Source organism: Osmerus eperlanus, chromosome 10 (assembly GCF_963692335.1).
Source record: "Osmerus eperlanus chromosome 10, fOsmEpe2.1, whole genome shotgun sequence".
NCBI lineage: Eukaryota > Metazoa > Chordata > Actinopteri > Osmeriformes > Osmeridae > Osmerus > Osmerus eperlanus.
Window position 1 is genome coordinate 14,975,586 of NC_085027.1, and position 14,130 is coordinate 14,989,715.

The 14,130-nt window shown below is 54.2% G+C and overlaps 1 protein-coding gene across 1 annotated transcript in view; it reads right to left on the reverse strand.

Annotated features, from left to right (window-relative positions):
- sbf2 (SET binding factor 2) overlaps nucleotides 1-14,130 on the reverse strand; it is an 88,302-nt gene that overhangs the window by 3,379 nt on the left and 70,793 nt on the right. Inside the window, 16 exon segments of the mRNA XM_062470786.1 lie at nucleotides 112-336; nucleotides 1,717-1,844; nucleotides 2,168-2,294; nucleotides 3,512-3,697; nucleotides 4,930-5,031; nucleotides 5,461-5,637; nucleotides 6,387-6,565; nucleotides 7,423-7,497; nucleotides 8,486-8,569; nucleotides 9,403-9,543; nucleotides 9,807-10,003; nucleotides 10,249-10,450; nucleotides 10,650-10,783; nucleotides 11,480-11,655; nucleotides 12,659-12,786; nucleotides 13,114-13,309. Coding sequence (XP_062326770.1) covers nucleotides 112-336; nucleotides 1,717-1,844; nucleotides 2,168-2,294; nucleotides 3,512-3,697; nucleotides 4,930-5,031; nucleotides 5,461-5,637; nucleotides 6,387-6,565; nucleotides 7,423-7,497; nucleotides 8,486-8,569; nucleotides 9,403-9,543; nucleotides 9,807-10,003; nucleotides 10,249-10,450; nucleotides 10,650-10,783; nucleotides 11,480-11,655; nucleotides 12,659-12,786; nucleotides 13,114-13,309 — 2,457 coding nt within the window.

The window sequence follows — 14,130 nt, forward strand, 5'->3', positions numbered from 1 at the left end:
GTGTGTGTGTGTGTGTGGAAGGGCTGGGGTGTGTGTGTGTGTGTGTGTGTGTGTGGAAGGGCTGGGGTGTGTGTGTGTGTGTGTGTGTGTGTGTGTGTGGGGGAGCCTCACGGTGAGCAGTTTGGTGATGGCGTCGGGCTGGGCGCGGCCCACGCTGCTGTAGCAGGGCCACACGATCCTCCTCCGGCTGGTGGCGATGGTGTCGGCCTCCTCCGCGCTCTCCGACCTCATGGCCATCATGCGCCAGTCGTACGACGGCCCCGTGGACAGAGTCTCGCCCGTGAAGAAGTCCCACTTGCTCAGGTTGGGGATGCTGATAGATGGCTTCAACACCGGCTACAAGACAAACACAACAAACAAACCCAGAACAGTAAATCACTGTCTTCAGGAAGTGGGTCTGATGTCAACATATTGGGAAAAGAAGCAAGACTACTGTACTGTACAAGCAAACAAAAGCACATCCAAACAACTGGATCTCTTTCCCATCACACAGACCAGGCTTATCACACTGGCTGGTGTGGGAGACGTGATCCATCTCCCCGGCGATATGAATCAGCCTTAATCTCCCAGAGTGCATCAGTGCGGCGGGAGCCAGTGGGAAAGAATGCGGCCCACCGGACCTAACACTTCCCCCAACACTTAATCACAGCCCAGCCGCCAGGGCCTGGGACCCGGGGCAAGCTAACAGGGCCGCCTGTTGCTCCCCCTGCTCCGCATGATTTACACCGGCCTGGGAGACATGGGCACAGGCCTGATCCATGGCCGCGGGGACGGTGATTAACAGTTCTCATAAACGCCCACAACACCCCCCTATCAACCCCCACTACTAACCCGGGAGTCAGGTGGCTGAGCGGTTAGAGAATCGGGCTAGTAATCAGAAGGTTGCTGATTCGATTCCCGGCCGTGTCAAATGACGTTGTGTCCTTGGGCAAGGCACTTCACCCTAATTGCCTTGGGGGAATGTCCCTGTACTTACTGTAAGTCGCTCTGGATAAGAGCGTCTGCTAAATGACTAAATGTAATGTAAATGTAACCCCCCTCTTCCCCTCCACACACACACACACTCTTCGTCTCCAGGAATCCTGTTTGAAGTTGTGACTATACACCCCCCCCCCCCCCATCCGAAAGCAGAGGTAAACACCAACACTAAAACCGCCCACGGCTTCCCTCCTCGCCGTAAACAAGTGCGTCACGAGCAACGCCGAGCTTCTTAGTCAGGCGATAGGACAGCCGGGTCCTCGGTGACCTCGTTCTGCCTGATAAGGAACCCGCTCCAGAGTTCAGGCTGGATGTTCCGGAGCGTTCCGACAAACATCAACAACAAACCGTGGAGCCTCGTTCACCAGCGGGAAACTGTGAGTCAACACAAGAGCCTTGTGCAAGAGTGGCAGGCTATGAATCAGCGTTGACACCGTCTGGGGAAGGAAGTATGAGGTTCTGAGTTCTGACTGGCTGCTCCTGAAAGGGCCCGGAATGTGGACTCAGTTTGGCCAGCGTGGGCCAGCTCTAGTGGAAGTGCACTGGAGAAGAGGCTGACATGAGGAGCCCAGCCCTGCTCGGGGGGGGGGGGGGGGGGGATGGAGCAGAGATGGCTGCTATGTGCCTGGGGAGTTACAACACACCCTAGGAACGAGGACACGCACTCAAAAGCGCTCCGTGATGGAGCGAGCAAGAGTGCGAGTGTACACACACACACACACACACAGAGAGACTCACGGACACATCGGAGGGGTTGTACAGGTAGTTGAAGAAGACAGGGATCCTCCGGTGCATGCGGCTGATGCACTCCCAGATACAGACGCCTCTCCTGGCCTGCTTGTCTCCCTTGTCCTCAAACAATGTGCCTATTGGAAGGGAGAGACAAAGGGGAGACTGTTTAGCTTCAGGGACACGCACCTCTCCCACTATCAGGTGGCAGAGCGCCCTGATGGCAGATAAGGGAGAGGGCTCAGGTGCTGTGGAAGAGGTCCACTGGAGAACCTCCGCAGATAACATCCACCAGGCTGACACTCCGAATGGGATGTCCTTGCTGCTAGGCTGTGAATTTAGACTCATTTGAGCCGAAAGCCACACCGTTCCTGAACCCAGGGGCTTGATGGTACAGTTCGGCCCACGGTGCAAATCCCCCCGGGTCAGCATTGTCCTGCAGGCTGCCAGGTGTACTGACCGTGCTCCAGGCGCTCGTAGTCCGAGTCCAGGAGGAAGTTCTTGAAGCGGTTGGAGATGTGGTGGTAGGCCAGGAACTTCAGATAGTGCTGATTAAACTCAAACTCCATGGGATGCTGCTCCAAGACCTGTGAGGAGAGGAGAGGGTCATTCAGGAGGCGCGGTGCACAGCCCTGGCCCCTGGCCCTCTGTTGTGACTACAGATGGCCCTGGCTTGCACACACACTCCTCATTACCCACATCAGGAACGCGCCAGGCCGGACCAGGGGTCAGTGACATCATCATTCCCAGACACAGGCTGTGAGGAGCCAGTCGTCCAGTATCCAGGGGAGTGGCCCAGCTCAGAGGCCCTTGGTTCTCTGTTCCTATCTCAGGCCACCTGGGCCTACTGGCGAAAACAACAGCTGTTTCTAGGATGAGGCACTTCTATTTTGGGAGCCGTCCTGTTCCCTCTCCCCCTGTTGGAGGCACGTTGGGGCCGCGGGCCCCAGCCAGGAGCCTCGGACCCCAGCCAGGAGCCTCGGGCCCCAGCCAGGAGCCTCGGACCCCAGCCAGGAGCCTCGGGCCCCAGCCAAGAGCCTCGGGGCCCAGCCAGGAGCCTCGGGCCCCAGCCAGGAGCCTCGGGCCCCAGCCAGGAGCCTCGGGCCCCAGCCAGGAGCCTCGGGCCCCAGCCAGGAGCCTCGGGCCCCAGCCAGGAGCCGTGTCGGCTTGGCAGCCGGAGCCCGCTTTCAAAAGAGAAAGAAACGCACAAACTATGTGTTGATGTAAGTGCATGGGAGTGGGACCCACGGGGACGTGGAAAACACAGCGTTCTCTAAAGTTAGCCCTGCAGCCTGGACCCAGCTCCCCGGGTCTTCAACTCCCCCCCCCCAGCTTTCTGAGAGCTCTAATCCCCACAACTGCAATTTTTTACACAACAGGCGGAGAAATGTGGAGGGGGGGGTGGTTGGGTGGGGGCGGGTGGTGGCGAAACCCGCTAGCGAGCGTGGACAGCTCCGGCACTTGACCACGGGGGTTCACAGACCATCTGGACAGCAGCCTCCACTACACTGCTCCCCTGCGTACCACTCTGTCTGAATTACTTATCCGATGTGGGGATTGCGGTTGTACAGAACTAAACCAAGTGTGTAGAGTGTAACAGCTGAATCTCTCTCTTTCTCCTTCTCTCTCTCTCTATTCCTCTTCTCTTCTCTTCTCCTCCCTGTCTCCTGCAGGAATGTGATGAGCTCATGAACCGGGGGTGGGAGGGGAAACAGCAGTGGGGTGTGTGTGTATGTGTGTGTGTGAGAAGGGTGTGTGCGTGCGTGCGTGGGGGGGGGGGTAGGTGAGAGGGGGTGTGTCTTGCCTGGTGCACGCAGTCCAGGAACTGGAGGAAGATGGGGGTGAAGCCGCTGCCCTGGCTGCAGGGGGTGAGGTTGCTGCGCTGGCTGAACTTGTGGCCAAAGGAGAGCCAGTCCTTCTCCAGCAGCACCTGGAAGCCCTCCAGGGTCCTGTAGAACGGGTCGCTCAGCAGCTGCACCAGGGACACCACCTGGAGGGAGGGAGAGGCAGAGAGGTTGAGAGAGAAAGACGAGAGAGAGAAATGGAGAGAGGCGGAGAGAGAAGACGGGAGAGGAAGAGACAGAGATGGTGTGTGAGAGGCAGACAGAGAGAGAGAGAGAAACAATGTAACATAACATCAGTGCAAATGGACGGAGAGAGGGGGGATAAAAGTCGAAACGGCCCCTTAAACTCTCAGGACTGTGTGACGACGGGCCAACACCTTGAGGTCAGCTGGGTGAGCAGGTGAGCGAGGGGCAGGTTTGAGTCTGTGGCCACGCCCCACCACCCCCCCTCCGCCTCCTCTCTCTCCCTCCACCCTAGATCTCCTACATGCACCGCCGTGAGCACATTGTCCGTGGCCTCTCTGCTTGGCCTGGCTCCCTGGCTCTGGCTCCCTGGCCCTGGCTCCCTGGCCCCCTGGCTCCCTGGCCCCCTGGCTCCCTGGCCCCCTGGCTCCCTGGCCCTCAGGAGAGGAGGCTCCACACGTGTGGAAATGGAGGCCCCCCCCCCTCCCCCCTCCCTACCACCACCTATGGCCAGAGAGATGTTTGGCTGAAGAAAACCTCCAGGAGCTTTCTCTCTCCCCCCATTTCCTCTGCATGGCCCGGTCCAGACCTGAGCTCCTCGTTCCCCGAGGGCGGATGGGAGAGGATGAAAGAAGGAAGAAGGAGAGGATACACATGCAGCCAGCTCAGACAGGAGGCCAGAAACACGGCCCGCAGCCTACTTTCACGCAAAATTGAATTTGACAAAATAAAAGTGCAGAGGGGGGTTGGGGGGGGGGGGGGGGCCTGTCTCCTGAGGGTGTGTGTTTTTTTCCGGGGGCCAGTAAGGAGGACGCGCTGGGCTGGACACGTGCCTGGCAAGCTTTACCACAGCAGCTCCACGCTGTACAGCACCAGTAAACACGTTTGTAGGACATGCATGCTCGCTCTGCCTTGCCCAATAACGCCGTGGAAAACATGAGCTCACGGAGCAACTATGAGACAAAATGCTGATTACAGCAAAATGGCCTGGAAGAGAAGGCCTGTTCCACAGCTGGCAAAACGGTGTCGCTACGAGTCTGGTCCTGATGGAATGATTCACTTCCAGAACAGTGAAGGTACCGATCGACAATTTCAGTCCCTCTTTTGTGCGTGGTCTGTGGCGTGTGCGTGTGTGGCGTGAGTGTGGGTGTGGTGTGTGGGCTGTGTGTGTGTGTGTGTGTGTGAGGTGTCCTACCTGCGTGGTGATGTCCCAGCCGTCCTCCAGGCTGAGCAGGATGGACGAGCCGCTGTCCAGCAGCTCCACCAGGATCTGAGCCAGCTGCAGCAGCTTGTGGAGCTGGGGAACACACGCACGCACGCACGCACACGCACGCATACAAACACACACGCACGCGCTCAGTCTCACTCTAACCCTACTGCTATTTTTGGTCTACAATCAGTGGAGTTCTGCAGAGGATTACATGGTGCCATGGCGGGACCCCCCCGGGACCCTCCCCAGACGGAGCTGCTGCTATGAGTGAAAAGTGCTGCATGGGATGGATGGGACGCTCCCTCACCAGTGTGTGTGCATGTGTCCGCATTTCCCTTGGGAAAGCTCTCTATGGAGAGAATACACCGGGGGGGTCAAAGTCACAGAGCGAGACCATGGGGAGCACAGAGCTGCCTCTTTCTCACAGAACACGGGACTGACATCCTGAAGGCTGCTGGGTGATGCCGGGGAATGATGACCGCTTGAGTATACATCAGCGTGTGTGTGTGAGCTCACCTGCAGGATCCACTCCGAATCCTCCAGGGCTTTGAGGAAGGAGTCTTCTGCGTCGGTCGATGTGGCGCTGGGTTCACAGGCTCTCAGCAGCTTCTTAAAGGAGGCTTTCACCTGCCGCGTGTCGGCAAAGTCCACGGGCACCAGCTCACAGTTCAGAGAAGAGTCCAGTTTGAAGCCCTGCGACACAAGTAACTGTCAAAACACAGACACAACCGTAGATTCGTACTATTCTTACGAACCCAAGAAGAGCGGGGATTCCAGTTTCAAAACAGAACTGGCTACTGCCACATGTAAGAGCACTGAATAAAATGCCCAAACTTATCCTGTCCCCCTGTCAAACATCGATATGATATTGAGTCTGTCCTCAGACTACATAGACCAAAAGGTGAAAATAAGACAATATCAGACAAGGACAGCAAGGCTAATGTGAGAGAACATGTTTCTGGAAGTGTGGCCACCGGCCAATGGCCTCCGTCCACGCAGCTGGCAACTCCAGCATTCTAACGGTTATTTATAACCGAATTTAGCCAAAGTAAAGAATATCAATTTCATATTCAACACACACTCAGGCACAGTGCACCATGATACCAGGGAGGAGAAGGAGCAGAAAGTCCCAGCGCTTGTCCAACCGTAATATTATCTGAGACAAGGGACTGGACTTATAAATCAGAATTGGATAAAAGGCAATCAAGTGCTCCTTATCAGTTAGAAAATTTACAGTCAGTTGGAAAAAACAGCTGACCTGACTTCTACACTTCTTCCAAAAACTAACACAGCCACAAGAGAAAAAATCTCACACCAGTCAGCCACACACTGCATCAAATAGCTGCATCCTTCAATCAGTTAGTGTACTAAATCATGAAGACACAGAGACAGCTGTACCCATAGCAGCCTTCACAGGGAGTTACAGCAGGACCCAAGCCTACCCTGAGGTGGGACTTTTCTCCAAAGATGTAGAAGGCAGCCTGCTGTTTGAGCAGCTGGGCCTGCAGGCTGTCGCTGCCTGCGGGGGGCGCCAGATCCTTCCCTGCCAGCCTGGCCCCCACCTCTGCTGCTGACGTGTGCTGGCTGAACCTGCTGCTGGAGCGCAGGCTGGCCCACACGCCTGGGACACACACACACACACACACACAGACACAAACACACACACACAGATACACACACGCACACACACCAGAAACACAAGCATGCACGCATACACACACACACACACACACAGTTAGCATCACAGGATCACAGACACCTGCAACCATTCAGAGCTTAACATCACAACAAGAATGACACAGCTTACAGTTGCCACAGAGAATGATCGATGGTTAAAAACAAAATGACACACAGCAACATGACCATGACAAGGATAAAGATCTATTCACTAACCCGAAAGGATCAAAAAGTACACCTTAAGATCTAAACGGATACAATCTATGTTTTTCAATTGAAAAGTTGAAATCCTGCCCAACCACACAGAATCAAACAACAGCGTACTAACTCTCCTCTATCTTCCAGCCAACATACTAGTTACTAACCCTTCCTTCCCTAACCTAGTACTAGTGCTCGCCCAACTGTACCTATCTGAGGTCTAATTCTAGCGCATGGTAGGACTGAGAGCTAGACTGCAGTCACAAGACAGACCACAGTGTACCCAGTGACTCAGGGTGAGCGTTAACCAGAAACCCACAGCTTCCCTGTTTAAACCACAGACTGGCCCCAGAGCCCACTAAGGGTTGTGACAGATTCTATTCTTCACCACAGTTACTTCTCCTGTTTCTGGAAAGAGAGGGGAAGGAGGACACAGGGCTCTGAGAGGGTCACAAACACTGACGTTAAACAAGGGACAAGGTTTGGAGGATGGGTTAGTATGAAGTAATGAGCAGGAGTAGATCAAGGAGACCAGGGGTCTCAGAAAGGGTTGTGGGGTGGAAGGTGGGGTGTACACCAGAGAAGAGCAGAGATACACTATACCTTGATTGTGGATTCTTCCCTTAGGGGCAGGTTTTTGGTTTGAGTGAGTGAATAGTTTATCCCTGTACCCAAGCACTGGTGGGTTGTGAGTACGAGGGCAGACGAGAGGAGAGGAGAGGAGAGGGAGGGGTACAGAAAGATAACAACAATCAGATGGACATACATAGCAGGTGATACACACTCCACCCTGAGACTGTATGACCATACGAGACACACACACACACACACGTCATAGACCACCACCCCAGGAAACACGGTAGAGATAGAGTCTACACCTCAGATGCCATGATAGTGAGAGAGACATGAACTTATGAATGGAGCAATCGACTGAATGAGGGTCAACATGCAATGCTGTTTGATTGTCCAGGTTGGGGTGTCAAGGAAGATGGGAGCATGGGCAAGCATGGGAATAAAAACGCTCAGTTCCTGGAACGCGTGTTTCAGTCTTTCTAGATGTGCCTGATCAGCAACATTCAGGCAAAAATCGGTGTCTTCAAAAACAAACGAGTCAGCACATTGTCCTGTTAGTCATCTACCACTGCTGTTGCAAGCCTGGGATAAAGGAGGGAGATGGTTGCACTTGACCTAAATTCACAGCAATTCCTTTCTCAGAAGAACTGTCTATTAGAATATTATCACCCTGTATTATCAGACTGTGGTTCCTTCCATTCCTTGGTGTAGCTGAAATATATTGCCAGCTAAATCAAGTGGTTGTTGAGCGTAACCTACTCCAAACCAAAGCACATGCTTAGGCTCTTCAAAACTGTGCCTAGCCCAGATGGTCCCAGAGTGAGAAACGACACGCTTTCCAGAAGGTTGGAGAAACAGTGGTAACAATTTAGGGCTTATGCTACATGAGCATGGGACTTGGTACAGCTGGCCCAGGTAGTCTAGCCTGCTTGTAAAGCCTGCTTGAAGTCATGGACCCCGCCCTTCAATGACAGCAACCTGACATCAGCAACTATTCTCTTCAGGATCTCTGGTGTGTCGTCTTTGTAGATAGTAACATATTGGTTCAGCGACACTCACACGCACACGCGCACACACAGAAAGACAGACTCACCTCCTCTGGCAAAGCTATTGGAGAAGGGCATGTCCAAATGGACGGGAGCCATCTTTGGCATTCTGGATGTCCTCCTTTCACTGCCTATAGCGTGCACATATACACACACACACACACACACACACACTTATGATTATATTAAGTTCAGAGTGAGGAGATAGACTCCCTGTGGGACTAATGCCCATCGCTCACTGAGGACAGACACCTTCACAGAGTCCGTCATAGCACACACAGAATGTGTGTGTGTGTGTATGTGGGGGGGGGGTAATCGAGAAAACAAAAGTTTACACTATCTAGACCGGGGGCAGGAACGGGAACAGATCTCTGATAGCAGTGTTCCATTCTGACTCAGACAAAGAAGTCCCAAATCTGTGATTCCTGGTCACATGATGGGAAGTAAACCTGAGCCCCTCCAGAGACTCCCATCATCTGACATGGGCTTGAATCTCGACACAGAGATGGATGTGTTCTCTGTCGATGCTGTGCTCTCTTCTGACCCAGTTCCCAGAGACAAATAGTCTACGCCGATATAAGGGGAACCGTTTGTCGCTGACGGTGCGAGTGCGACAGTGTGCGTGCGTGCGTGCGTGAAACAGTCAGTGTGCGCGGTCCCCCTAGCCTGGCACGGTGGGTCCGGTCCGCAGGGGTTACGGACGGAGGGGGTGACCCCACGGTGTCCTGTTCCTCTTACGCAACCCAACATTGTGCCTCAGTTCCTTCCCTCGCCACCACGGAGCCCAGAAATAACCCAGGTCACACGGGAGAGGAAGACCCCGGGCGATAAGCAGCGGCAAAACAGCCCATAACCCCAGGACAAAACAGGAACGAGAGACGAAAACAACAGCAGTGTTGAGTCTGGAGAAGAGAGGAGGAGAGAGAAGAGGAAGAGTGGAGAGGAGGCAGAGGGAGAGGTTCACCTGGCGACATGCCGATAAGCGAGCGGTTGGTCAAGGTGTTGCTGCCGTTGAGTTTGAAGTAGATGGGGATGGAGCTGAGGATTGCCTGCAGGTACTTCTCCTGCTCCAGACTGCTGGAGGACTCGGAGGACGAGGCAGGAGCTACGGGCAGAGAGCAGGGCCGTCACCACACACACACACACACACACACACACACACACACCAGCACACACACACACCAGCACACACACACACCAGCACACACACACACCAGCACACACAGATACCTAGGTCCACCCAGACACAACCGCTAGGGCTGTAGTCCAGGGGAAAATTAGCAATTTCCTGGTTGTGAGTGAGAGAAAGGGTGTGTGTCTGTGTGTGTGAGAGAGAGAGTGTGTGTGTGTGTGTGTGTGCGGGCCCACCTGTGGAGGAGGGGTTCTGGGACTTGAAGAGTCCCACCACGCTCTTGCCGTGGAACCCTCCGGAGCGCAGCAGCACAGCCTTGGTGCGGGGGTGCTTCCAGCACACGACAGGAAGACGGTTGTGTCTGTAGCAGCGAGCCACCTTGTGAAGACTGCTGTCCTGCACAGACTGAGGAACCACCAGGAGCCCAGGGTAGCTGTGGAACACACACACACACACACACAGTCAGCAGCTATTGAGGTAGTCTCATACAGCAATGTTTCATATCTGAACTGCATGGGTCAGTGTGTGGTCTGGGATAAAAACAACCACTCCATCAATGGCCCTTGACACCGTGAAAACAACAGATAGACCCACAGATAGACCCACTGGCTTCTGCCCTCTACTATCTGGACTGGCCCTGTGTGTGTGTGTGTGTGTGTGTGTGTGTGTAAAGCTGACCTGCGGCAGAGAGAGTAAAGCCTGTTGACAGCCGTGACTCTGAACTGCTCTCCAGTCTTGGAGCGAGACGAGCTGGCGGTGATGGTGCCCAGACCCAGACGCTGGTAGTCCCGGAAACAGGCCCGCTCCACCAGCTGCTCCATGGTGGACTTCTCAGACGCCCTCAGAGTGCTGCTGGGGGGCGGCTCGCCCTCGTCTGAGACTGCAGCACGCACACACACATACGCACACAGACCGCTTTTAGATAAGACACATCTGGTGTGGAACTAGTCCAACAGCCTATCTCTGTTTGGTAATCATCTCTCCTCCTCCTCAACTTACACTGTCCTTCTCCCTACGCCAACTCCTCCTCCCCCTTCCTCCCCCCCCCCCCCTCCCCCCTCCCTCCCCCTCCTCCTCACCTGAGATGTCGTCATCCTCGTGCCAGGTCATACGGCTGCCCCGGTCGTTCTTCTTCAGAGTTGTCTGGCCGCCACGCCCCATGGTGATCTTCCCGGCTTTCTTGGCTCCTTTCACAATGGTTTTGGACAGCGTCCTGGGGGGGGGAGGAAGAGGAGCACAGGAGAGGATATGAAGATCATTCATCACATCCTTGATGAGATCAGTGGATTGTCCAACATTTCCAAACAGGGGAACCCACCGCTGAGGTGTGTGATTGACGGCAGGAACAGTTCATGAGATATCGTTATCATCATCCAACTATGATTACAGGAATCTGTGTGTGTGTATATCTCTGTGGCTCGATTATCTCGCGAACCAGGCACTGTGTGAAGGTGAACTGCAGCAGGTGTATGGTTCAGGACTCAAGGAGGGTGGAGGTAGAGGTAAAGGTAGAGAGTGGAGGTAGAGAGTGGAGTTAGAGGGTGGAGGTAGAGATTGGAGGTAGAGTGTGGAGGTAGAGAGTGGAGGTAGAGGGTGGAGGTAGAGAGTGGAGGTAGAGGGTGGAGGTAGAGGGTGGAGGTAGAGAGTAGAGGTAGAGGGTGGAGGGTAGAGGTAGAGACTGGAGGTAGAGAGTGGAGGTAGAGAGTAGAGGTAGAGAGTGGAGGTAGAGAGTAGAGGTAGAGGGTGGAGGTAGAGAGTAGAGGTAGAGTGTGGAGGTAGAGAGTAGAGGTAGAGGGTGGAGGTAGAGAGTAGAGGTAGAGTGTGGAGGTAGAGAGTGGAGGTAGAGAGTAGAGGTAGAGAGTGGAGGTAGAGAGTAGAGGTAGAGGGTGGAGGTAGAGGCAGGGCTGACCTGAAGCCTGTGTTCCTCTCTTTCTGTTTGGGGAGGATCAGTTGGGGGGCTGTCTGACCGGCCGCGAAGGCAAACACGCTGAAGATGGATTGCGGGTAACGGATTCTCTGGAGGTGCTTCCTGAAGATCTCCACCATCTCGGAGCTCACCTCCTCATCGAACGCCACCTTGATCAGCTACGGGGGGGGGGGGGGGGGGGGCAGAGGGAGAAAATGAGGGAGGTGGAGCAACCATCACTAACAGCTCACATCCCAGACCCATCATGGAACAGCTGAAAATATTACAACCATGAATGAGAAGGTCTGCTGTAATGGACTCCTCTAAAGCCAAAAAACATGTGCAGCAAACAGCGATTTTAGCAAGTGCTTTAGTGTCCGAAACAGAATGTACGGAATGGAAGAATTCACATATTTCTCACAGAACATCTTCCATGGGTGAGGCTGGGGCCTTGACTGGATCTCATCCTCCCTCTGACACCCCCCCCCCCCCCCCCCACACACACACTTGTTCCTCCCTGAGCACACATCTGACCCCCCTCATGGATCCCCTGTGGACTGCACGTCTCAGTGGTCTGATAATGGAGCCCAGACACACACTCTGGCCAGGGCTAACGCACAACTCACACATGAAAACACACATACACACACACACACACACACAGGCAAGCCAAGTGACCCCCCCTCTGCAAACACGGCTTTTTATTGTCCCTGTTACTAAAAAGATAGGAATGAACCATAAAAACTTTACAACACTTCATGAATTGTGAAAGACCAAAACCATGTGGTCGCATACATCTATTTTTTTGGGGGGGTTCTTCCTTAACTCTTAACTCAACATAACATTACACAAGGTTACTTCCAAAGAATTTAATAATATCAAGGCGAATGTAGGTTGGGAATCTGGAACAAATACATCCAGCTTCCTCCCAAATGCCACAACTTCCACAGGAATATATGGGCTCTCCTTGAACATTCTGCCAGTCACAGTGTGGAGTCCATTACAGAAGAACCCCTCACGCAGCGAGCCTGACTTTTAAATTTTACTCCATGAATATACTAATAATGTTCAGGAAAAATCAAACATGCCGCCCCAAGGGATAATCATCCTTAAAATCCTTACGATTAGGATTGAACCCCCATTAGCAGCATTAGTGGTGTGGTGGTGGTGGTGGTGGTGTACCTGGAAGGTGGCTGAGCGGAGCTGCAGCCCCTCCTGCATGTGCTGCTGCAGAAGGTTCTGGATGCTGATCTTCTTGTCCTTGGTCAGGGTGGACACTGGGAAGCTCCTGATGACCACCTGCTCCCCCACTGCTCACACAGAGACACACCTTAGACCTCACACCTCACAGAGACCCAGCATCTCACCTCACCCTCACACCTCACCCCCACAGAGACCCAACACCTCACACCCCACCGAGATACAACACCTCACCCTCACCCCCCCCCCCCCCAACCCCCACCCATCCACGCAACAACACTCAACCAACCCTCCCAACCTCCAGCTTGGAGGTTCATACTCCAGGCAGGATTTCACAGCTGAAGGACGCATGTTCAACCTCCGGCCATTTCTAGAGACTTCTACAGGTGATAGTATAGTGATAGTGATGCCAGCGATGCGGAGAGCAGAAAGCCTACCCAGCGGGTCGTGGGGGGCGCCCTTGAAGATGATGCGGTAGGTCGTGAGGAAGAGGGCTCCCTCTGCCGGGAGGATGTGAGGCCCCCCCAGGAGCCCCCCTGTGGCCTCCTCGCGTCCATCGGCGTCCAGGACCACCCGCAGCCCCTCCGACACAAACTCTTCCCCCGGGAGCAGCACCGGACGCAGGATCTTAGGCTGCAGGGGGCAAGAGGTCGTGGAGGTTACGCTGACTGCACAGGCAGTACACAGGCCTTGTATAGACACAGACATGCATAGGTATGTGAAGAAAGGTCGGGAAAAACACAGACACATGCACGTATGCACGTACACATGCGATCCCCCCCCCCCCCCCCCCCAACACACACACACTCACACTCAGCATATTGGCTAGGACATCAGCAGGTCACGCATATACCCTGTCACACCACCGCAACATCTCATAAAACCCTTTAGCGCATCCACACACACTATTGTGGTCAATCGGCATGCCAGGGTTTACATCCACTGATCCAGGGCCAAGGAAGCAATGTCTTGTACTCTGGGAAGATAATGACCAGCTGTAAACTAACGGTTGTGGAGAACAAGTCGTTCTTTCTAGCCATTTCTCACATTTCTATTAATAATTTCACTCCCAATTTAATTTTTGGATACATGAATCGTAGTTCGATGTGAAACACATGGACAGTGACTGCAGTCTGCACAGTATCTCCTCAGTGACCCCCCACCTCCCCCTCCACCCCCACCCCAACATTAATATTTCGACAAAAATGCAGGAACCAATGTTGCTGCAACATCCGAGCCAAGTAACGCAATCAAGTCTGGAAGTCTGAAAACAGCAAAAGGGGGTGTTGGTGAGGCCAGCGGCATGCAGGTGTCCGAGTCCCCCCTCATCATCACCCCCCCCCCCCTCCGCCCCCCTCCCCCTCACCTGCCCCCCCCCTGCCCCGGCCCCACACCCCCAGCTGAGCGACAGCAGAGAGAGGAGCATGGAGGAGGAGATCTGGAGCTTCTCACTA